Raw genomic sequence first — 23,585 nt, 5'->3', positions numbered from 1 at the left:
GCTAAATACCAATTACTACTCGAAAATACTTCCAGTGGCTCCGCTAGCTCTTAGGCTTGGGGGTTAAGCGCCAATTACTACTCGGAATATCTCCAATGACTCAGCTAGCTTCCAAGCTCGGGGGCTAAGTGCCAATAAGTACTCGACGTGGCTCCTCCGGCTCACCTGACGCATAAGCTCGGGGGTTGGACGCCGTAAAACTACTCGGATGATGACTTATGTGAAGATTCAAGATCCTTAAATTGATTATTCAATCAATCTAAGGCTCGGGGGCCAATAAACTACACCCAACAGTTAATTTTTTCAAGACGAAAAAAAAAGATTCCAGATTTTATTAACTCTCAGCCTGATTCTTCGATTCAACCTAAGGCTAGGGGCTACTCGAGTGCGACTTTCGCCGCCCTCCATATATGAAGATAACAATATCAAGATGATCAAGGGTTGAGCACACCATAGCCTCATGACAGCTTTGAGGAAGTTTGAAGATTCAGCCAGACAAAGTACTCGAAGAGCATCAGAACTACCAACGAGGATCTTAAAAGTACTCGAAGACTGCTGCATTCGACTATGAAGCGCTCGGGGGCTTATCCGGGATAGATCCCCAGTACCCGCAAGGAAGGAAGAAAGCAGACTCCTACTAGGATTCCTCTGTAATCCTACTAGGACTCATACCATGTAATCCTACTAGGACTTCTCCTTGTAACCGACTAGTAATCCCGCCCCCTGGAGTATATTAAGGAGGGCAGGGTACCTAGATCGGCAGCTTAGGGACAACAGAGGACCAAATCCTCATACCTCAACACCCAAGCGTCGGGTGCAATATACAACATCCCAAACAGGACGTAGGGTATTACGCTACTCAGATGGTCCGAATCTGTATAAATCCGTATCTTGTGTCCTCGCTTTTAGCTTCAAGTTTCAGGTCCGACGATTCCCCACCAACCAATCTACTACCGACGGGGTACTCGGATACCCCCTCGGTAGGTTGCTGATATAAAACTCCAACAGCTAGTGCCCTTCACTCTTGACATGCATCCCCACAAGCTACAAAATTGGTCGACGGCGCATCCTTTTTCCTTGAGGTGCTTGGCCGCTTCAACCTCCTCTCAAATGTTGAAGGCGGTGATATAGTAGTCGCAGTCTTGAAGAACACCACTTGAAGTTTGGACCACACAGCATAGGCAGCTATTGAGTTCTTCGCCATGACTATGTTAATAGAATTCAGAGTGTGCATGTGGTGGAAAGCCACATGAGAAAGGTGAGATCATGCTACACCCAGAGGTGATTGTTAGGGTGGGGATCACTGCCATCGACGTGGGAGCGTAACTTGTAGCAACCAAGGACAGTACCAGCAGGGAAAGATTGCGCCACGGAAAATAGTTGTGGAATAACATATCAATAGTAGGAGGTGCTAGCTAGGGATTTGTTGCTGGTAGTATGGGTATCTTGAGAAATAGAGGTGGAGCCAGCATACAACAATCGCCAAGGTGAGGGTAGTCGCATGGTGTCGGCAACAACGTAAGTGGTGTCACTCATGGCAGGGGAGACTAAAGAGGGTATGTCTTAGAATCAGGATGCCCTGATTACCATGCAGCTCTCAAGGACCGAACCAGTACAATGATTATTTAGGAAAATTTAGTGCTTTGATAAAAAAAAAACTTAGGGGACGTTTGGTTCCTCGAGCTAAAGTTTAGTCCATGTCACATCGAATATTTGGAGACTAATTAGAAGGACTAAATATGAGTTAATTATAAAACTAATTGCACAGATGGAGGCTATACGGCGAGACGAATCTATTAAGCCTAATTAATCCATAATTAGCAAATGGTTACTGTAGCAGCACATTATCAAATCATGGACTAATTAGACTTAATAGATTCGTCTCGCCGTTTAACCTCCATCTGTGAAGTGGGTTTTGTAAATAGTCTATATTTAATACTTCTAATTAGTATATAAACATTCGATGTGACAGGAGCTAAACTTTAGGGGAGGAACCAAACACCCCTTAATGTGTCTTCTTCCTAGGTTTGCAGGAAATATGGAAAATATATCTGCTACCACAAATTGAACCCTGGCTGTGGTGCTGTCCTACTACAAAGCTCATTGGGTGGTTTGTGGCTCATCACAACAACACGATGTCACTTATGAAGAGACTTTCAACCCCTTTCATCAAGCCTGCCATGATTTGACATTTTCGTGAGTATGTATTACCACCTCAGCACCTTTGGTCCATCCACTAATTGCATGTCAAGAACACATTTTTACGTAGTAAACTCTCCGAAATGGCATCGAGATTTGTTCGCTCTTCTCACCCATCCCATGTTTTCAAGAACAACAAATCTCCAAACAATTTAAAACAAGCTCTACACACTTGGTTTCATTGGTTCACCAACTTTCTTAGATGCATCCAAGCCCATTCCTCTCTATTCATATATACTATACACACCCACCCATTGTGCCTATGTTATTTTTTTTTTGTATCGACCATATGATCTTTACAAGAAGTTACTCACCTAATTTTCAATTACATTCTGAACTTTCAAGTTATACTCACCTATACTATGGTCTCTAACTTTCAATTACATTCTGAATTTTCTGTGAGCAACTATGGTCCTTCAACATTTTCTTGGCGTCAATGTCACTACCGCTTCTTCTTCTTCTTCTTTTACTAAGAACAACATGTGTAAATAACTTTATGAGGTTCTTCGCTTTGGAATTCTTGCTAAGTAAAACAAATAATATGTTTGGTATTACTGGTTCCACTAGACGCTTATGAGGTTAATTCAAGGCGGTGAGCTCGTCTCTTAATCTCTACAGACAGTGGGGTAGATAATGTTAGGGGTTATACAATTTTGGCACTAAATGATTCAGATGCCGTTCATGGTCAGCTGGTTCAGCAGCATCTGGAAAGGACTGAGGCTGAGAGCTTCCAGCAAAGTGCAGGGGTCTAGGAACAAGCCTCTCTGCTGATCGTGTAGCTCCGTGAACTGCTTATTCTCGGATTTATCAACGTTATTATGCTTCATGTCTCACAGCTTAGGCCGCAGAGCATGCCCAGCCACAACACATTCCTCCACGCATTCCTTCACGTCCACACAAGACAAAATTTAAAACATAAAAGAAAAGGCTAAAAAGAAAAAAAATCCTTTGCCGGGATTCGAACCCGAGTCTCTCGGTAACCAGCTAGACTACAACGGATTTTGGTATAGCGGTAAACTGCAGATTATAAGTACAAATTAAATCTTTTTCTACGTGGATAATCCTTTTCGGCTGATTGGTTGCACCTGCCCGGCCGACGAATCTGCTCGCTCCCCTGCGGCGGGATCCCTTCCTTGCACTGAGCAAAAGCAACGGGCTCCAGCCTCCAACTCTCCAGACGGCAGCAAGGAATGGCGCCTGGCTTCCTCGCAAAGCAAAACCCAAGAACATCTCTGATTCTCTACCTTGCTTTGGCGCCGATCTTACCTTTCAGCCAAAGAAACGGAGAGCCCCCAAACGCAGCTCATCATCCTTCTCTCCGGCGCGCATATATACCGGCCGCTCTGACGCCTTCACGCACCACAAGCACAACAGCGACACGCACGCGCACGGCTTAATCCCCCTCTCCGGCCGATCTCCGCCAGCGCCGAGCGAGAAGCAGCTAGCATGGCTTCGAGCGCCCAGCGATCCATGGCGTCCGCCCTCCTGTTCCTCAACCTCATTATGTACGTCGTCGTCGCGGCCATCGCCGGCTGGGCCATCAACTACAGCATCGACGAGAGCATGAACTCACGTACTAAGCCTCCTCCAGCTCTCAATGCAAATTGTCTCTGAGATTTTTCTTTTAAAAAAAGCGTACGTGGCCGCATCCATGTTGAATCTGTTGTTTGTCCCCGTGGATGTTCCAGTGCAGGGCGCATCGCCGCCGGTGCGCCTGTTCCCGATCTACTTCCCGATCGGCAACCTGGCGACGGGATTCTTCGTCATCTTCGCGCTCATCACGGGCGTCGTTGGCATCTCCACGTCGCTCACCGGCCTGCACGATGTCAGCCAGGGGTTCCCGGCCAACATGATGTCCGCCGCCGCATCCGCGCTCGTCACCTGGACCCTCACCCTCCTCGCCATGGGGCTGGCGTGCAAGGAGATCAGCATCAGCTGGAGGCCCGCGAGCCTGGTAACGCACGGATCCAAGGCCCTTTTATTCGTTCTGTGTCCTCTGCTCCTCTCTTGCATAGTTATATATGCCTACCTCTCTGTGCTCTGCAGAGAACTTTGGAGGCGTTCACCATCATCCTGTCCGGGACGCAGCTCCTCTGCGCCGGGTCGCTCCACGCCGGCGCGCACGAGGCCATCGTCGCGACCCCCATCGGCGGCAGGGTTTGATAGCGTGACTGAGGCGGCAACGACCATGTCTCATCTTGGCAGTGATTGGCGGTCTGTGTGGGTGCGCGCGTGATCGATGTGTGGCGGCACACGTGTGCCGTTTGTGCTTCTGGGTGCTTAAAATTCGTGTGTTTATTGGTTTGTAAAGTGGTGGTCTCATGGTGAATTGAACGATCGGGTATTCTTTCCATGGAAGTCTGCGAGTAAAATTGAAATGGATTTCAGGCCTGGGTTGACATCTGACGAGATCTTTATACAATTAAGCATCCCATTCCCATGAGTTACAATTTGTAATAATCAAAGCTGATTCCTTTTACAACATCTGATCTGATGAAGACGGAGCTCTTTCTATTATTAAAAAAATACTTTTGACTTAGACCTGTTTGGATAGCAAGTGCTAAACTGCTAAAGTTTAGCACTCTTTGGTGGGAAATGAAAACATTGTGCCTCATTTACTCCTCTTAAATTGTAGCGGAGGAGAGAGAGGGGGTAATGGTGGGAAAAAATTAAATTGCAGCGGAGGAGAGAGAGGGGGTAATGGTGGGAAAAAATGGAGAGGAGGATCACTTTTAGCACTAATGAAAAAGTGTGTACTAAACTTTAGCATACTTGTTTGGATACCCAATTGCTAAAAAAGTGCTAAAAGTGAGGTGCTAAAGTTTAGTGCACTCTGTATCCAAACAAGCCCTTGTTACTGTTGTTTTTTTCCTTGAAATTTTGCAAGTTTTTCGATGATGAACGAAATGTATTTTTCCAGTTAAATTTTTTTGTTTTCATTGAATCACTGCAGTTAAAATTTTTGAATTACTCGAGGAATCAAACGCCGTCCTTTTCCAATTCCCACCAGCCTTCGAGCAGAAAACCAAAATGGGTGGGCAAAACGGGTAAATTGCCTCAGTCGTGGCCGAGGTCCAGGCCGCTCGAGCCGCCCACGCCCCATCCGACGATGGCCGCCGCCGTGCACCTCCGCCCTCTCCACTCGCTCGCCCTCCCTCCCCCCGCGGCGAAGGCCGCGCCCAGCTGGCTCCACCTCCCGGCGAAACCCGGGGCACGGAGGAGGGGTAGCCGACTCGCCCTGCTCGTCTGCTCCGCGTCGTCCCCGGCGCCCGCGGGTCCCTCGTCCTTGGGCGGGGGCAGCGCCGCGGCGTCCGCAGCGGCCAAGTGGGCGGAGTGGATCCCCCGCGCGGCGGCCGGCGGGGCGGGGGCGGGCCCGGAGCAGGTGCTCAGGCTCATCTCTGGCGCCGCGGCCACGCCCGTTTGCCAGTTCGTCGATAAACCGCGCACCTTCCTCCACTCCGTCGACCCGCGCGTCAAGCTGGTACGTGCGACCCGGCTCTCCCTCGCCGCGCGTTTTGGATTGCTTCTCCGGTAGGGGCAGGCGCGGAGGGTGCATGGGAGGTGCTTGTGGGAATGTCACCGCGAGCGTGGAACGAGAAATGGAATGCGAGTGTGTCCCCCTCTGTCTCTGTCGGTCCGTGTAGCGTTATACCGATGCTATAGACTGGGATTCGATGATGAACGAGTAAATGAATTGGGAACGGAGGGAGGGTGAGCATTCCCTGCTCGCTCAGCAGCTCCTCTATTCCTTCTGATCAACTGCATAACTAATGATTGTTAACTTATTTTCCTACCCTCAAGTAGTAATTCTAGTGGTATCTAGTCATAGTTATTCTGTTAATTTTATTGTATCCTTTCACATGACTGTATATCCCTAGTAATCAGACATGAATTCAAATGACATTGCACAGATAATAAACACACATGTTATTCTCCAGCAGTCCAGCTGCTGTGACTTTAGCAACTGGCAGGTTCACAAAGAGATTCTGTCCACCTGAAAACAAAATAGATTCTGTCAGAAAAAATACTGGGAGAGGCATGATAGCCTGTGTAAAGGCCGTCCATTGATAGTGCTTTAGTATTTGGAGAATTATCAAATAGAACATCTGAAGAAGCTGTAGTTCCTTACTGAAAGTCGTAATGGCTTTGCATGAGTTTCTAGCATTATGTTTCGAGAGAGTTCCTTTGTTATGTCAATGCATTTTACAGCGACCTAGATCTAAAATTATCCAGTTGAGAAGCTATATGCAGGGCTATTGCAAGTACCTTTTTTCTTAACTTTCTTTTCTCCTTTTTCTTGCCTTTCATTACTGCATTGCGGAGTTTGTCCTGAATCTTTCTAATCAATAGAGCCATCCATTATGCCTCTAAAGTTAGAAGTGCTCGTATATACTTGATCAAACTGTGTTTTGTGTCTTATCTGTAGAACAAAGTAATCCTCAAACACGGCATTTTTTTTTTCAACTGTAAATCATTGGGTTTAAGTTCATTACTTTACAGTGAGTGCACTCAAGTGAATGCTTCAAGGAGTTGTTACCCTCTATATTTCAGATCATAAGTAAAATCAGCATCTTAGACCACTAGTATACTACACTTCTATAGAACATACCTCATACTCTGTTTCCAAAGGTGGCGCCTCGGCAGAGCAGCAGTGCTTTGGTGCCTTACCTAGCACCTAGATGTTTTTCTCCTAGAGCGGTTTAGGACTTGATATTTACTTGAAGGAGGACAAATTAGAGATGGAGGAAGATGATCGATCTCTGGCCATGTAACTCATGGATGCATGATAATGTCAAATTTGTTGTTTTTATATGCCAAACTTACTCTACTTAACATGGCATTATTCTAGCTGCTGGCAAAATGAACAATCAGCCACGCTCTGCCTAGTGCCTAGCGCTATTTGAAACATTCCTCAACTAACCTGAAGAATCTATGATGCTGTTCCTGCTTATCCTGGTGGATTAAAACTTCATCACGTCATGTTACTGTACCAGTTTTCATTGTTTTAGCCACCTTTCTGTTAATGCATTATTCTAGCTGCTGGCAAAATGAACAATCAGCCACGCTCTGCCTAGTGCCTAGCGCTATTTGAAACATTCCTCAACTAACCTGAAGAATCTATGATGCTGTTCCTGCTTATCCTGGTGGATTAAAACTTCATCACGTCATGTTACTGTACCAGTTTTCATTGTTTTAGCCACCTTTCTGTATTAACATAGTTTAACCAAGTTTGAAGATACACCAAATGATGCCGTGGTTGCTGACCTCCTACTACAATTAAACAATGCAAATGATTCTTTCTGCAGGTGTGGCTCTTGGCCCTTGTTGTCCTACCAGCCAGATCAAACATTTATATGCGGTTTGGTTTGGTTGCATTCCTGGCTCTTCTTTCAGTGTGGATTTTGCCAAATCATGTTTGGAAGGTATAATTTGATGTTCTGACAAGTTTGAAATGCATTTGTAGAGTTTTACTTGTGCTTGCTGGTGTACTATGGTTTTGATTGTTTTGGAGTTTCTTTATGATGATAGTTGTTTTCTGTAAATAGTTACAGCTTATGATTTGTGATATATTTCATATGAAGTTTTCATGAAATTACACCTAGTTAGGTGAAATGAAGATACAAGGTTAGGGCTTTAAGTTAACCAGTTTCAGCTGTCCACCTTATTTCTTAGGAAATTTTGGTTCCATGACATTAAAAGATTGCAATGTTAGATATTTTTCCTATGTAGTTTCGACTTTTGCTTCTAGGATTATGACAATGCTATTTACCATTTTGCTTCTTTAGTATCTGCTGCCTTGTACATCCAAACTATCCTTGTGGAGATTTGCTTTCTTGTACCTGTAAACCAAATCATATTTACTCTGTAGGATCAACTTGGAAGGGTTGCTCTCCTTTCAGGATTCATATTCATAATGCTGGGATTTGGTGCCGATGGTGCGCCTTCATTAGTTCAGACAAGAACTCCTCCCCCTTCTGTTCTAGGCATACCAAACGTTCCTTGCTCTACAAGTGGGTATTCTTACACAATCATGAAACTGGGACCACTCCAATTTACAAGGAAAGGCCTATCAGTAGCAAGTACTTCGGCAAGCCTCTCCTTTGTGGTATGTCCTCCATTTGACATACAAACTATATTTTGGTAAAGACTGCCTTATGCTTTTTGTATACAGCTGACAACCACAACCTGAGTGGAGACCACGCTGTCTGTCATTCTTTTTAAATATTAATAGTGATGTAGGTGTCATCAAGAACTATTAAGAATATACTCTCAAATGTGCTGTCTGCATGCAGATATTTCAAAGCGCGAGTCTCTGCTTAACAACAACCACTCCTGAGCAGCTTGCTTCTGCTTTGTGGTGGTTTATGATTCCATTGAAGCACATTGGTGTACCGGTACCTGAGATAATACTTACACTACTACTTTCGTTGAGGTTCATTAATTTAGTATTTGATGAGGCAAGTATACTGTAACTGTCAAAGTAATGTTTATACCTTTTGTTTCTCTCTAGAACGATACTCTACTACTTGAGACCTAACTTTTTATTATGATTTTATTCAAACATTTAACTAGGTCCGCAACTCAGCACTGGCGATTGTAGCACGGCGGATAAACTGGAAAAAGCTGTCAGCTATGGAAACTATAGATGGTAAGTACTTCGTACATCTAGTGGAAAAAGTATTTTCTACATTTGCAACCATTGACTTTAAAAGAACTTATTCGCAATCACAGCCAGAATCCAACACAGAACCAATTAGTGCATATTGTCTGCTTGCCAGGAGGAGGAATAAAAGAAAAACTAGTTTCTGGTTGATTAAATATTCTGTTCATCCATATGAATGTACCTGAAATTGTTCTAAATTATCCAAAATTAGCATTTAGCCCAAAGTCACCTAATTGGCTTCAGTCATTATTGAAATGAATAATTTATGTCCACCTAATTTGTTCTGGTGAGAAGATTGAAGGAAGAATGAGATGTCTTTCATCGCAAAAGTTAAAGGCGACTTGGGCCATCTCAAAATGCCCACTTAGTTTAAAGACTGAAGTTGTAGTGCAGCAGCCTAAACTGTAATTTTGTAACTTCCAAATAGTTCCTCATTTGAGACTGTAAGATGATGATTTCTGTAAAGGTGCAATTGCAAAGCATGCATCTTAGTTGAATACCCTAACTAATTTCAGCAGTATGTCAAATCCTTCTGTTTCTGTAGGATATCTTCATATGCTTAGGGCTACCATTATTGCTTTATATGGTATCTGAGTTACTGAAATATCCTTTACATGCAACATGCAGTTTTCTTCAACTATATCCAGCGAATATTCAAAAACATATTTGATCACGCAGAACAAATATCCAAGGTTTGTCTTTTTCTATCTTTTGCTGTCACCGACTTGAGTTACAATGAACATAATGTGGTCCTTCACAGTTCTCAAAAAATTATTTTGATGAACATGTCTGTGAGTTAATTATACTATATTGACCAGTCTATTAGAAATTTCTTTAAATACAACTTGCCTTGGCCCACGTCGTATATGCTTTAGATGTAATGTTTGTGATAATAGGATGATAATCCTGATGCATTGGATTGCTTCGACTCATTTCTATCTATTTGTCCAGGCAATGATAGCTCGAGGATTTCGTGGTGATCCAAGCAATCACAAGATCTACTTTCTTAGAGAATCTTCGTTTGGCTTTGCGGATCTATTTTCATTGCTTTGCTTGTTTGCTCTAATGGGCCTGGCTTCCTATTCTGATCAGTTGGTTTGATGGTAACAAAATGGAATTCAATTGTTCATGATCTATCCATCTTTTTTATATGGTCTGGTACATATTAACTTATTAGCAACTTCATTGTTTCAGGAATGCATTGGAATTATCATGAGAACTTCATTCCTTATTATCGCAAAATGTGATTGAACGACTTCAATTGTAGGCCTTCTTGAAGAAGCACATTGAATTTTGTGAAAACAAAGAACAGGATTTGTTGAGCAAAAAGCTAGAGTTCAAGGTGTAAATATACCCTATTACCCTCTATCCGAAACCAGTACAAAAGTGCTACACTAACACGATGTTCCAAGCAGGTGAGTTAAGTTTATGTGCTCTATATCAAATATGAGATGTCCATGCCCATTTTTCTGATCAATTTTTATTGCAATCTGATTCCAGTCATTTCTAGGCACAACAACATGCATCCTTTGGAAGGCAGGAACGATTTTTTGATTGACATCCGATTCCAGTCATTGGTAGGCAACTAGGCACAACATTACATGCGTCCTTTGCAAGGCAGCAAACGGATCATGGAAGGCTATGGCTGTGTAAATACGTTGAAATGTTCAATGATGCGTTGTCAGATTTGAACCTAACTTCAAAATGGGAAATGCCGAGTGAATGCTAGTCAAAGGGAATTGCCCAGCAATGCTTTTCCATTCTGTTGTAGAAACCTTTCAAACAACTATCCTACCAGTGCCAGTGATACCAAACTAGTAACATGAAAAGAAAGTTTACTCTAATTTTGCATGAATCGAATTATTCTTTCAGTTAGATAGTACTTGACCAAAGTTATGATAATTGGCAAGATATTTGAAGATACAAATGCCTCAGAACAATGACGTGATTTGCAACAAGCAAGATGTGAATCCCAATTCATCAAAGCCAGTCGGGAAAAAAGTTTCAGTGGGGAGGACAGTTTACTACGGTTAAGAGAAATTCTAACATCTGTCTCAATACAGGTTCAAATATCCGTACAACCCTTCCTGTTGTAACACTACACTGCATTTAAGTCTCAGTTGATCACACTCAGAACATTGGAGTACTATCTTGTTCCTTGAACCATTTACACTGCTGCACCAGGATCACTGATAACACCCAAAAAGTCATCTTTTATTGTGCCAATGCAAAACTGCAGTGGAAGTGATTGAACTGTCAGATAGCACAAGTATAACATCAAACTGATAAGATGACACTAGAGAGCAGAACTTATTACACAATGAAGTTTCGTAACAAAATACTACCTTTTTTGCTTCAGGTGTCTAATATGCTTTTAGCGTGGGGTAAACAGCAAAACATCTTGTCACAAAAAGATGCTAATGCCATGACATCACATGTTTCTAGGATGGTGCTAAACAGGACTGGAGTATGTAAGGCCTAGTTGGCTACAAACTAAAGCTACAAGGCAGAACATTACATTTTTATGTGACCAAAAAAAAGCATGGAAGCATGCCTAAATTAACATTTCTGATAATTTTAACAAGACATGAAAATGAAAGAAATAAGTGGTGATGCTTGGGCCAATTCCTGAGGGGCCAGACGCAAAGAGCACCAGAGATATGTCCTCACAAGAAACAGACTAGACCATGTATATTGGCCAAGGTTGTATGCTTCAGGAGATTCAAGTGTGTTATTTAACATGGAGATGTAGCAAATAACATAAGTTGTTGCCATTTGGTAAGCACAGGTCTTAAGAAATTGCAAACTGCAGGGGGCCATGGCCCACTTTGGTCTTAACCAAGCTCCACCCCTGCTCAATCATCTAGTGGCATTGCGTAACTTATGGTTGTCATCTAAAGGTTCTATTACTCAAAATTCTGAACAATTACAGAGCACATCGAAGTTGGAGCTTTTATGGTAAAAAATGTAGACAGTAATGAACTTACAATTTCTGTTGCATCAACACGAGTACCAATAATCTTCAGCCGCACCTCACTCTCCTTCTGAATTTTTACCTGAAAAGACAAACAAGAAACTCACAACGAGCACAGGAAAATGACAACAAATAGCTTTGAACAGAAAATTCATCTTACAGCAATAGCTCAATACTCACACCTACTCTTTATTAAAATAAAAATATCTTCATAATTCATTAATGCAAGTATGAATTGATGTACCATCAAAGAAAAATTACAAGAAATTTTATTTCGAAGACAGCACTTACAACACTTGATACTCAAGAGTAAACAATTATCATATAAGAGAACAACTATCCAACAAATATCCATCAGAAAAATATTCTCCACTTACTGCGAACTTGATGAACCTAAAAATCATAACTTGCCAGCAGTGGTTACAGATGATGAGAAGACTCATAACTACTACTTTTAGGACAGAAGCATACCGATCCATCAGAAGTTGTGTAGTTTGGCACATCACCCGATTGGAACTCCATATCGTCAGGAATCAACTGCATTGTGGTCGAACAGCACACAGGGACTGAGCATTACTCAGCAAAACAATATTGACTAACAGTTTAATTTAACAAGATGCATATGCAAGTATCCTGTGGCTGTAAAAAGCACTCATGTATTTAGCAAACATATATCATAGACTCATAGTAGTTGTTATTTTTTAAGGAAGCATCAGTAACTTCCTACAAACATATATCATAGCAGTTATTTTTTTAAGGAAGTATCAATAACTTCCTACAAAATCGATCCTACGAGGCAACCAAACAGGGTGCAATGCCTAATATGAACATGAAGAGAAGTTCTGGAGCTTATTTGGACAATTTTAACTACAAAAGCAGCACCAAGCAAGGCAGATCACTCACATGATTCGACACAAAAATCTGCACCGGCCCAGCCTCTGCGAAGAAGCCCATCTGCAGAACCAACAACGAAGATAGTTTAGCCACTAAATCAGCCCTGCAGTCACCACCTCCAACACTAATTCACTTAGCACCTCAGCACACGAATTCACACCAAATTTGAGCGAAGCAAGCACAGCCCTGAGCAATGGAGGGAAGGATGCAAGTAGACAACCCACCTTATTGACCATGGTGACGACGGCCTCGAGGATCTCACCCTTGAAGGGCCTGAAGACGACGCACTGGTACTTGACGGGGAAGGTGACGTAGCCGGTGCCCTCCCGGATGAGCCCCTTGCCGATGTCCTCCACCCCCGTGATCGCCACCACAAACCCGTGGCGCCCGCTGCGAGACAACAGCGAGAGCAACACGCATGCCGTCTCAGCGCCGCCCTAAGCCGTCCTCCTCGTAGCCCTAGATAGCTAGGTTTAGGGGAAGGGGGGAGGGGAAACCCTACCTGCACGTGCCCTCGACGTCCTTGATGAGCTTGGAGACGAGCTTGTCCCGGAGGTGCGGCCCGAAGTGCCGCGGGTGGAGCTGCATGTTCCGCTCCAGCACGATGTGGAAGAACATCTTGCTCCGCTCCCCTCGACGGCGGCCGGCGGCGGCGAGACGAGTCGAGGCAAAGCGAGTCTTTTCTGAATGCCTGGTGCTAATGCTTCTCTGACCTCTCACCGCGATATACAGGAGTAATAAACCCGCGAAACGCCGTATCCGTCGTCGGATCCACCTTCTGGTGCATCTGGACCGTTCAATTAACGCCTCATCCCACAATCAGGAGTCGCCCTTGGTCTGGCCGTCACACCACTCGAAGCAAACACCCCGAGCGCCGCCGCCGCCACCACCGCCGGCCCGCCGCTCTTGCCCCATCCAGCCGGGCCCGTTTGCCGCCGGCGGCCGCTGCACCGGTGCTGGTACGCGCCAGCTCCCATCCGTCTACCTCCCCTGTCTGCATATCGGTGGCCTAGAGGCTCGTACTTGCTCGCGCTCCTCATTTGCTTTCCTGCCGTTGTCTGTTCGCTGCTTACCAGAGTGTCGGAGGATGGCGTCGAGATGCCCGGCGAGGGTACCGTCTCCGCGGTCCGCGCCGCGGCACGGCTGGGCGGGATCGCGAGTTTCGGCCCGCCCGTCGAAATGCAGGGCCTCGGGTATGTAACTATGTATCCCCTTTTGTTTGCCTTTTTGTCTATGGCTTGGGATTGATTGGCCGTGCGTTCTGGCAGGAGGACGTTCCGTCATCTGTGCCGCTGTTAGCTTCAGGCCATGCATTGACATACACAAGGTGTGTAAGAATGGTGCCTTTAGTTTTTGTTCTCTTAATGCCTATGTGTGTGAAATCAAAAGACATTGTGGTCAGTGTGTCATCTGAAGTTCTACATGATTGCAAATTAGTGCCCTGGCTGCCCTGTGCAACAGCCAGTCTGTACGACTTGTATGCTCCTTGGTTTCTTGTTGTGTGATAAGGAGGCCATAGAATAATTGTGCTAAAACTTCTGAACTGTGGCCATTGTCCATCAATCCCCTCAGCTAAGCTAGCACTTAATAATCTTATGAGATATGTTATTGAATTTTCAGGGGAAAGTTAAACAGATTGTTGGCTCTACTCTTCGGGATTCATCAAATGATGGCACAGCACTTGTGACAAACTTTGAATCAGACAAATCTGCTGCAGAATTTGCAAAACTCTATAAAGAAGATGAACTTGTTGGCGGACATGTTATAATGCTTGGCGCGGATCCTGCAAGCCAGGCTTCATCACTGGAGGCGCTACGAGCATATCCTGGTAAGATTGTGTTATCTAGTTGCTGCAGAACTGTGGCTGTTCATTGGATTGTCTCTTGCATACAACTGTCCATACCTTTTGTTTTGTTTGCTCTTATTAGTATTATTTTGAGCACTTGCTGTTCGCCCTTTGTCTCCACTGTGTAATCTGGATATTACATATGGTTTTGGAATATCAGATCAAAATATCAGGTAGAGTTTTGTGACTCGTAGAAAGTATCCTGTTGAAATTTGGAAGTACATTTTCTTTTGATAAAGCACCATGAGCTTCATTACTTGTCCCTTTTTATTCATAATTTCTTGTAGCATGGATAATACATAGTCAAATGCTGCTGATGCTAGTTGGAAAAATTATGGTTATCTCATTTTATCATCCAAATTTATGATCGATAGAATAATTAGGTGTGGAGTCTGTTAAACACGGATCATGGATATCATAAATGCTTATGGTGACTCTAGCTTCTAATTTGTTAGACAACACCTAGATAATTCTGCCTATGCATACCAGTGTGTGGTATCCCATTTAATAAGATGCTGTACTAATGTACTAGGTAACTTGTTTTGTCAAATATGTGCGCATTGCATTACCACCTTTGTAATGTATCATGAAATTTACTAAACAGAAATGTGGTACTTCTTGTACAACAATTAATTTCATTGTCTTAAGTGCCATTCTGATAGGTCTCTTTTATAAAAAAAAAACAGATATAAAGTTAGCCTGCTGAGGATTAACACATCAACATATGAGCCTAACACCCCATTGTGGGTTTTATTCAAGGCTATTTGGAGATTGTCTAGTAGCTGATACTCCATGTACTTTAGCTACACTTATCTTTTTTGAACCCCTATTCCCCTAATATATGTGAGATCCCAGGTAACGAATGATCTCAGTGCTACAGCCTGTTGTGCTTGTTTAATTCTCTAGGGAGTCATCAACCTTTCTGTATGGAAAATTTTGTACATCATCTGTTGGTTGGTCTGTTAGTATGATTTGCTTATGCTGTAAGCCTTGAGATGCCATCATGACAAATTATAATAAACATGGGCTACCATAATACTAGGTGGTTTGCAAGTGGGAGGTGGAATAAATTTGGAGAATGCAATGTTGTACCTTAATGAAGGGGCAAGTCATGTGATAGTAACCTCAGTACGTGCTCATGCTCTAAATTTGTGTTAATTATGTTATTCTCCTTTTCCTTCATTTTGTGACATCTTGTCTAAACATGTTTGTTGGTGTGTACTTCACCAATCATCCTCCTTATTACTTCTCTTGGCCAAGTTTCCACATTTTGATGATTCCTTCAATGCCAATGTGTTTTGCGTGTTGGCTGTCTCATTTTCATGTCAATGGGCATGCTAGTTTATAGTCACATGGCTGTCGTCGAGGAATACTTTATCACCATTCTTGGACAGCCCGTATGATATGCTTCTTGTTATGCCTCTTCCAGATTGGGCTTGTCAATACTCAATAGTCTTGTTGTGGCTTGGTCGATACTCTTAGGTTGTCATCCTCGTCGCAAACATTATCCCTGGATCCCACTTAGAATTTAGTGCAAGTAGCAGATATTCCTCTCTTTTTTCAGCTGGTACTATTGATGATTCTTTGCTAATAACTCCTTTATCTTCTGCTCAACCAACCTTCGATGACAGTCCTGAGATAGCTTGTTCTAATGTGGAGGTGATAGCTTTTTTGTTGTTATTGTTTTCTTATTGCGCATTGTTGCTCTTTTTGATATTATACTTTGCACAAGAATATCTGAGATTTGCATTAATGCAGTTTGCCTTATGTGTTATTTGAATATCTGTAACTCATGAATTCAAATCTTTTATGTAGTATGTGTTTAGTGATGGCAAGATGAACATTGAAAGGCTAAGGAAACTTGTTGAGCTGGTTGGGAAACAGAGGCTTGTGTTGGACCTTAGTTGTCGAAAAAAGGTACCAAGTGCATAGGACAACTATATTAAAATTTGCTTCATGATGCTATGTTCATCCATTTGCTCCTTCATCTGTGATACTGAAATTGTCATTAAACAAGTGAACGATGTGAGGTTGTGATTTGCTGAACTATGCTATTTTTTAGCCCCAAATACACAGGAGTGTTGCTTATCATGTGTTAGGAAGAGAAATTTGAAGTACAACACACCCAAAACACGCCCTTACATCTTTTACTTGCTACATACACACCACATGAAAGTAGGCAACCGAACGCTACTAACCAAGTAAATAACAAACTATTTCCTTTGAACTGAGGCTAGATGCATTCTTATGTGTCCCCACTTTTGTGGTTGCAATGCAAGGAGGACTGCATACAAGGCCTGTCTTTGAGCGCAGAAAAATCATTTATGTAGTTTTAAATGGTATGCTTCTCTTCATTGCATGAACTGTAATCCTAGATAAACAAGCAGACTCCTTGTATGGACACTGTACCATCTTATTTACTATTTCAGTTGTTGGCTATCTTCTAACCAAAATTTTCCTTGTTAGGATGGCAGATATACCATTGTAACTGACAGGTGGCAGAAGTTCAGTGATGTATTTGTGGATGAACCTACATTAGAATATCTTGCTGCCTATGCAGATGAGTTTTTGGTTCATGGTGTTGATGTGGAGGGTAAAAGGTGCAACTTTGTTCCTATAGTCCATCTTTTACATTGATAGAAATTAGTATTGCAATGGCGATGCTGACCGCCTTTTGAAACAGAGCCTATGGGATTTAATTGTTTTGTAAGTTGCCGCATCCTATTAGTCCATTATTTATATGATGGACCGGTCTTCATATGCTGATTTAATCTTTAGAAATACTTTCTTGTTCTGTGAGCATTTTGATAAAGATGTAAATTTTGTTTTACCATTAAAAATTTGAAATTAATCTGCTGCTCCCAAGAGAAAATCCTACTGCATTAGCTCTTTTTTAGTGTCAATGACAACAACAGAGCCTTTTAGTCCCAGGAAAGTTGGGGTAGGCTAGAGATGAAACCCAACATGAACCAACAACCAAAAGGAAAACGTTGTATCAACTATAAAAAGGCCTTAATAATAGTAATATTACTAGGAGGGATCTAAAACCTAGCTCTTTGTTTTAAGTGTAATGTAGTCAAAATTTGATCTAATTCTCCGCTTGGATATACTTTGCATTATATAGTTCTTATCTGCTGAAATCATGATGATAATCCTGTTCTAGCAGTGTAAAATTTTCTATCTCACAATTACCTTTTTTCTAATTTAAGCTAGGATGTGAATTACAGGTTGGGAATTGATGAGGAACTTGTGGAACTATTGGGGCGTCATTCGCCGGTATGTAATACATTAAATTTGGACTTCTAGTTCCTTTCTTGATCTTCTTTTCACTCTTTATATGTTTTCTCTTTGTACTCCATACTAGTATAACTTTCATCTAATTTTACCATTTGTATTATGCTGTCAGTAAATTAAATGCCAAAATAGGGTAAAGCAGAGAATATCCCTTTAGTCTTTTTGATAACAAATATTTTGTGATGGCGATTGTTATTTCAAAAGCAATGCACTAACTTGCCTATGGTCTTACTTTAAAACCCTGTAGTTTTTTTAGAGGTGTCCGTCAAGTCAAATCAAGAACTAGTTGATTAGCAATCTTTCCATGCTTATTTCTCTTGACCTGGAGCTATCATCATGATAACTCTTGAAGACTATCAACAAATGAAATTTTATATTTACTCTGCAGGTGTCTTCCTGTTTTTAGAGTTTATGTTACTGTTTGTTTTTGAGATCACAGTTGTATCTTTGATTCTGTAGATCCCAGTAACTTATGCTGGGGGTGTGTCAACAATGGATGACCTAGAGAGGATAAAGAAAGCAGGCAAAAGTCGAGTAGATGTTACTGTTGGGAGTGCTCTAGATATATTTGGAGGAGATTTGCCCTACAAAGACGTTGTCCTTTGGCACAAGAAGCAAAGTTTAGTTGGCCAACTGTGAAGAAACATGAGTTATGGCTTGATCGGTACTATCAGCTATGGTTCAAGCTTTGACAGAAGCCAAACTTTCTGAACACTCTATTGCAAATAATTCAGTGGGCTTTCAGTGATATAATCTGAAGCTGATGTGTATGATTTGTTCTTGTGTGGGCATTAGGGTTGATTTAGCAAAAATAGGGGGTTGATTCATGATTAATGGACTGTTGTTAAACTGTTTCGTACCAGTCTGTAAGCCTGTTTGGTTTTCAAGCACAGCTGATGATGACGAATATTTACATCCTGTGCGGTCACAACACACACCCACAACCACAAGCAATTTTAGTGACAACGTTTGGCTTGACTGATTCTTGGTTTTCGATTACACTTAATATTCACCTATTTCAATTCACACTTTTGAATTTGAACCAAATGTGTATTTGGGTTGCGATTTGTTCCCAGGCTTATGAGACCAGTCTGTTAGCCTCTCTGGTGTCTGCAGAATTGGACGATGGATTGGGAAGATTAGCCAGGTAACCACTAGGCACACGCAGTGGTTGGTGAAGCTATCGAAATTGTGTTGACCAACTTGTTGCAATATTATATCGCTGGTTTCCGGGTTTAATGATAATAATGTAACTGTTGATCGTTCAAAGTATGATGAACTTATATACATATGACTGAATAAAGTAACAAACAAATATTTGGAAAATGTTACTACGGTTGGTACTTGTGCGGTTGTGACGGACAAAACTTAACCAATATTACTTCGAAATATGATTGAGATACACGAGTATGGGCTTTGGAGCCTCTTTTGTTTTGCATTATTCACCCAAGCAAAAAACAACACCAGGTTCCAACATAGCGCGGCGTTTATTTAACAGTGGCGCCCGCCGCCCGGTGCCCACTCGCCATGTGGTTTGTCAGGGAAAGGCAGCCTGCCGCGCACAGGAATAAACAAACGAGGTCAGGACAGCGACGCACGTGCCGTTTGCCTCCTCGAGGTGATGCTTCAACCGTAGCATATTTTTTAGCCTCCCACGAGGCCACGAGATTATACAAAACCGAAGTAAATTGTCGCTTCCTATGAGGTGCCATACATTCTTTTTCTTAAAAAAAAAAAGAGCTTCGATTTTGGGAAAATTGTGCTATCTTCCTCCAAACTTGCATTGTGCGGTCGGCTCACCTAGTGCTTTGGGCTTGCATTATACTTCCTCGACACCTTTGTGTAGTTAGTGGAAACTAACCTCCAAACTTGTGGTTCTCATTTGGCCCCAGTGGGCTTGCATTTTAACTTAAAAGGTCTGCAAACGTAAATTTGAAGTTTAGGGCTAGGTGAGGTAGTAGCGCAAATTTGATTTGAGGTCCGATGGAGTAAACCGCAGGTTCAAGGGCAGAGTACAAAATTAACACGAAATGGTAGCATCTCCCATTTTAATGTTCACCCCTTGACTCTTTGACGCCAACAGTCAATCAAATCTGCCTTCGGCACAAGGTACAAAGCATGTTTAGCCAACCATGAAGAAATCAGAGATACAAATCATCATCAGTATTACAAACAATGCAAGATATTTCCAGTAAGAAAAAACTATCGAAGATATTCCAAAAATGTGTTTTGGAATTTTAAACTTGTGGGATGTTGCAATGACTGATCTATATAAATGGTTATTTTTCAATTTTATATCTCTGATTTCTGTCAGATTTATGTTCCTTTAGTGTTTTTACCAGACAAAAAATTGCATTTTCACAAAGACACAAAAACACTGAAAATGAATACCTTGTGTCCGTGGAATGAAAGATCTAACGGCCTACATCTACCCCCATCCGATTAAACCCTAGCGGCCACCTTCTGATGAGGCCTCTCTCCCGACTTAACTTTTCATCCATATTCAAAATTTGAATTTTTTTTTCCCCTTCTGAAAGATGAAAATTTGATTTTGGATTAAAATTCTTTTTCCGGTTGCCCGTTGGGTACCAGGAAGACCGATTACGTAAACAGACTTTAAAATATTTCTCCTTCTGAATAAAACTTACGGCAAAGCTTTTGTTGTCCTTTTTTTAAAAAAAAGCTTTTAACACATTTAGATTTTTTTCGAAGTAAAACATTTAGATTTTCACAATAGCACAAGGCAACCACCCCAACATAACTGGGAAGTAAGACTGAACACAAACCTGCACTTGCACGGATGAAGGAATCAGATTGTCAGCATCTTATCTTGTTATCTTCTAGGGTTGCTAGTAGTAGGCTATCTTGCAGATAGCCGGTGCTTTGATAGTGAGAAATGGACGGAAGGAGGAGGGTGGACGTGGACAAAGATATAGCACGGCGGACACTGAACACCAAACGAGTGCAAGTATTATTGATGGCCAGATTACCTCTTTTCCTCTCAAGTGATGGGCACACCTCACCACCACCTGTTCGCTTCGCCGCTTGTGAGAAACGGGAAAAATGAGGCACGGAGAGGGCGCGTCTCTTCTCTATATCGGTTATCCGAGAGGATGAGTTGAGTGATCGTCGTTATCAGAACTCGCTCGAACCATGTGTGCTACTCTCCATCCCCTCATCTCTGTCGCTTCAGATTTTGGATCGAGCAGTCAACAACTATAAGCCTGGTGGTGTTGGATCTTTACATATACTCATGTATGAACAACCACGTTCTCACTCCTAGAGCATTGTTCTTTCTTTTTTTTTTAAAAGTACGATCTTTTTTTTATTTGGAGTGGCTTTTAAATTTTAGGAAGAACAAAAAAAATATAATTCTCAAGAGGACACATATGGTTGAGGTACCTTTTAAAACTATTTATGAATGCTCAAGAAATTTTAGGATAGTCTTTTCACAAAAAGAATAGATAGTGAATGTTTTTCTTTCGACAAGTGAGCCCGTACCTAAGTTTACGAGACCCTGGTGCAAAACATAAATGGTGGTCCTATATTTTTAGAATGTAAATAACAAAATGTAGATTACGCTAAATGTTGATTGCATCTGCATCCTTGTCAGCCTCGTGCCATAGGTGTCCATAAATCAATGGAAGGTGAGGAGTCATGACTGCAGACTCTCATTCTTCGTGATTGTGTGATTTGCATCGCCTAAGCTGTGATTACTGAGTTTGATGTGGAAAAAATTGGATTGTAACATACTTAGTGAGCTAGTTTAGAACTTCTTCACTATAGTTCGTTTACTTTGCAATGAAATTTATTTCTAACTAATCTGCATGACAAAATTTACACGGTCCTGACTTCGTCCTGGTTGCATGTGACTATGCTTAAGGACGCGTTTGGTAGCCTGTACAAGAGCTGAGCCAGGCCGCTTGGATGCATACGCTCGTGTTTGGTTGGCTGGACGGATCATTGGGTCAGGCTCGCACGCTACTCAAAGCATGAAAGATGCTGCATCTAGAGATACGCCAGAATTGGTCGCATCCGGTGAGCCAGGCTCGCGCTGTGCAAGATTAGCATAGCTAATGACGTTGTTAGCACATAATTAGTGAATATTAAGTGATTTCAAATCAAATTAAGATGGGATTAGGTAAATTAAAATTTATTATAACATAATACCATAAGTAATTAATATTTTAGTATTTATTTTGACATATTCGTGCTACATGATTTGTACTTATGTGAGCAACCAAACAACTTATCTTCCGAACCAGGCTACATGCATACAAGGAACCAAATATAAGAGCCTGCATGCGATCAGCCTGGCTGGGATGAGCGAGGCCCATGGATAGGGACCAGGCTAGCTACGTGCAACCAACCAAACAGGTCCTAAGTCTCCCTATATTTCGTAACGTCTTTTTTTTTTTGCATCCGGTCCATGTCCCTTTCGTGCCTGCGCCTAACAAAACATGTATTTTTGGCCTGCAGAGAAACCATGGAAAAGAAATTCTTTGTGTGTGAGTTTTCACGTCGATCAACAGCTGGTCCCGCTCATTACGCTTGTGCACGGCGGCACGCATTCGCTGCAAGCATGGCAGAAGGCATTGAAGAATGTCCGGTACAAGCAACAGTGACGCGCTGCACCAGGGCCACGTGGGTTTGGCGCGCAAGACGACGTCGTCAGGGATAATCAAAACAGGCGTGGGGTCTGGTTTGGACAAAAGCAAATCCCAAATCGCCCTCGCCGCTAAGGTTGAGAGCTAATTCACAGCATGAATCTATTAAATCTAATTAATTCATGATTAACACATATTTACTGTAAGTACTAATTGTGGATTAATTAGGTTTAATGGATTCATCTCGCAAATTAGTCCTCATTTATGCAATTAATTTTATCATTAACCGTACTGCTACATTTCTTTTTTGCAATTTAAACTCTGTGCTTCGTTGCACTAAACAAAGTCATAAAAATTCATGCCATGTGATCCGAGCTGAACCGTAAATTACCGTTTGTTTCCTGACGCGCTTGTCGCCCCTCCGTCAGCACACACTACCGGCCCAACCTGCCAACCACCGTGAAATCTGTGGCCCGGCCACCCGTCTCTGTTCGTTAGCATTCTTTTTTTTCTCTCCTTTTTGGCCTCGAGGTGATGTTTCAACCGAAACATCTTTCAGTCCCACGACAAATCCATGTGTACGAAACAAAATATGATAACTGATCCCGCGAACGTAATTTCTTTTTGTTTCCCCGCCTAAAATTTACATGAATTTCGTTTTTTTTTGCATATAGGGCTGATATTTCTTACTTGAAGGTAGCGCTAGGGCAACATTTTATTAGGCTGCCCAACGCCCCAACCCTTAGAAGGAATATGGTGGCAACGCATTGCGTAAACGCGGGTTGGCAACTTAGGGGGTGTTTGGTTCCTCTGCTTATTTTTTAGCACGTGTCATATTGAATGTTTAGATACTAATTAGGAGTATTAAACGTAGACTATTTACAAAACCCATTACATAAGTGGAGGCTAAACGACGAGATGAATCTATTAAGCCTAATTAATCCATCATTAGCAAATGTTTACTGTAGCAACACATTTTAAAATCATGGACTAATTAGGCTTAATAGATTCGTCTAGCCGTTTAGCCTCCACTTATGTAATGGGTTTTGTAAATAGTCTACGTTTAATACTCTAATTAGTATCTAAATATTCGATGTGACGGGTGCT

General features: G+C 42.2%; 4 protein-coding genes across 5 annotated transcripts; 3 read left to right on the top strand and 1 right to left on the bottom strand.

The window, feature by feature from the left end:
- The first annotated feature begins 3,468 nt into the window (after positions 1 to 3,468).
- LOC101769987 lies at positions 3,469 to 4,621 on the top strand. The gene is made up of 3 exons (XM_004962097.4): positions 3,469 to 3,772; positions 3,888 to 4,153; positions 4,246 to 4,621. The coding sequence occupies exons 1-3, from the start codon at positions 3,646 to 3,648 to the stop codon at positions 4,360 to 4,362; spliced, it is 510 nt and encodes a 169-aa protein (XP_004962154.1). The 5' UTR covers positions 3,469 to 3,645; the 3' UTR covers positions 4,363 to 4,621.
- A 627-nt stretch (positions 4,622 to 5,248) lies between these two features.
- LOC101768502 (protein ABCI12, chloroplastic) lies at positions 5,249 to 10,707 on the top strand. Of its 2 annotated transcripts, none has more exons than XM_004962092.2 (9): positions 5,249 to 5,680; positions 7,506 to 7,622; positions 8,069 to 8,305; positions 8,493 to 8,657; positions 8,773 to 8,848; positions 9,491 to 9,555; positions 9,815 to 9,966; positions 10,058 to 10,278; positions 10,364 to 10,707. In XM_004962092.2, the coding sequence occupies exons 1-7, from the start codon at positions 5,309 to 5,311 to the stop codon at positions 9,962 to 9,964; spliced, it is 1,182 nt and encodes a 393-aa protein (XP_004962149.1). In that variant the 5' UTR covers positions 5,249 to 5,308; the 3' UTR covers positions 9,965 to 9,966; positions 10,058 to 10,278; positions 10,364 to 10,707. The 2 variants fall into 2 exon arrangements, with proteins under 2 accessions (XP_004962149.1, XP_004962150.1); XM_004962093.3 differs by having other exon boundaries at positions 5,309 to 5,680; positions 10,374 to 10,707.
- Positions 10,708 to 10,808: 101 nt separating this feature from the next.
- Positions 10,809 to 13,448, bottom strand: LOC101769176 (DNA-directed RNA polymerase II subunit RPB7). The gene is made up of 6 exons (XM_004962094.3): positions 13,234 to 13,448; positions 12,956 to 13,121; positions 12,741 to 12,791; positions 12,309 to 12,374; positions 11,851 to 11,919; positions 10,809 to 11,096 (listed from the first exon to the last, which is right to left on the bottom strand). The coding sequence occupies exons 1-6, from the start codon at positions 13,347 to 13,349 to the stop codon at positions 11,031 to 11,033; spliced, it is 534 nt and encodes a 177-aa protein (XP_004962151.1). The 5' UTR covers positions 13,350 to 13,448; the 3' UTR covers positions 10,809 to 11,030.
- A 107-nt stretch (positions 13,449 to 13,555) lies between these two features.
- LOC101769584 (1-(5-phosphoribosyl)-5-[(5-phosphoribosylamino)methylideneamino] imidazole-4-carboxamide isomerase, chloroplastic) lies at positions 13,556 to 18,853 on the top strand. Its single transcript, XM_004962095.3, has 9 exons — positions 13,556 to 13,690; positions 13,808 to 13,924; positions 14,000 to 14,058; positions 14,352 to 14,559; positions 15,620 to 15,705; positions 16,393 to 16,494; positions 17,044 to 17,177; positions 17,805 to 17,853; positions 18,331 to 18,853. The coding sequence occupies exons 2-9, from the start codon at positions 13,819 to 13,821 to the stop codon at positions 18,508 to 18,510; spliced, it is 924 nt and encodes a 307-aa protein (XP_004962152.1). The 5' UTR covers positions 13,556 to 13,690; positions 13,808 to 13,818; the 3' UTR covers positions 18,511 to 18,853.
- Positions 18,854 to 23,585: the final 4,732 nt, after the last annotated feature.

Source organism: Setaria italica, chromosome III (genome assembly GCF_000263155.2).
Source record: "Setaria italica strain Yugu1 chromosome III, Setaria_italica_v2.0, whole genome shotgun sequence".
In the NCBI taxonomy this organism is placed as follows: domain Eukaryota; kingdom Viridiplantae; phylum Streptophyta; class Magnoliopsida; order Poales; family Poaceae; genus Setaria; species Setaria italica.
Note: the sequence above shows the minus strand (reverse complement) of the source record. Positions and strands in the feature narration are given on the sequence as shown.

Coding starts and splice junctions, on each gene's coding strand:
- LOC101769584 (XM_004962095.3), top strand. CDS start 13,819: ATGGCGTCGAGATGCCCGGCGAGGGTACCGTCTCCGCGGTCCGCGCCG. Junction 15,706..16,392: donor GTCATGTGATAGTAACCTCA/GTACGTGCTCAT, acceptor TCTTTTATGTAG/TATGTGTTTAGTGATGGCAA. Junction 17,854..18,330: donor TATTGGGGCGTCATTCGCCG/GTATGTAATACA, acceptor TTGATTCTGTAG/ATCCCAGTAACTTATGCTGG.
- LOC101769987 (XM_004962097.4), top strand. CDS start 3,646: ATGGCTTCGAGCGCCCAGCGATCCATGGCGTCCGCCCTCCTGTTCCTC. Junction 3,773..3,887: donor CGACGAGAGCATGAACTCAC/GTACTAAGCCTC, acceptor TGGATGTTCCAG/TGCAGGGCGCATCGCCGCCG. Junction 4,154..4,245: donor GCTGGAGGCCCGCGAGCCTG/GTAACGCACGGA, acceptor TGTGCTCTGCAG/AGAACTTTGGAGGCGTTCAC.
- LOC101768502 (XM_004962092.2), top strand. CDS start 5,309: ATGGCCGCCGCCGTGCACCTCCGCCCTCTCCACTCGCTCGCCCTCCCT. Junction 7,623..8,068: donor TGCCAAATCATGTTTGGAAG/GTATAATTTGAT, acceptor TTTACTCTGTAG/GATCAACTTGGAAGGGTTGC. Junction 8,658..8,772: donor TTAATTTAGTATTTGATGAG/GCAAGTATACTG, acceptor ACATTTAACTAG/GTCCGCAACTCAGCACTGGC.
- LOC101769176 (XM_004962094.3), bottom strand. CDS start 13,349: ATGTTCTTCCACATCGTGCTGGAGCGGAACATGCAGCTCCACCCGCGG. Junction 13,122..13,233: donor GACGTCGAGGGCACGTGCAG/GTAGGGTTTCCC, acceptor GTTGTCTCGCAG/CGGGCGCCACGGGTTTGTGG. Junction 11,097..11,850: donor GTGTTGATGCAACAGAAATT/GTAAGTTCATTA, acceptor CTTCCACTGCAG/TTTTGCATTGGCACAATAAA.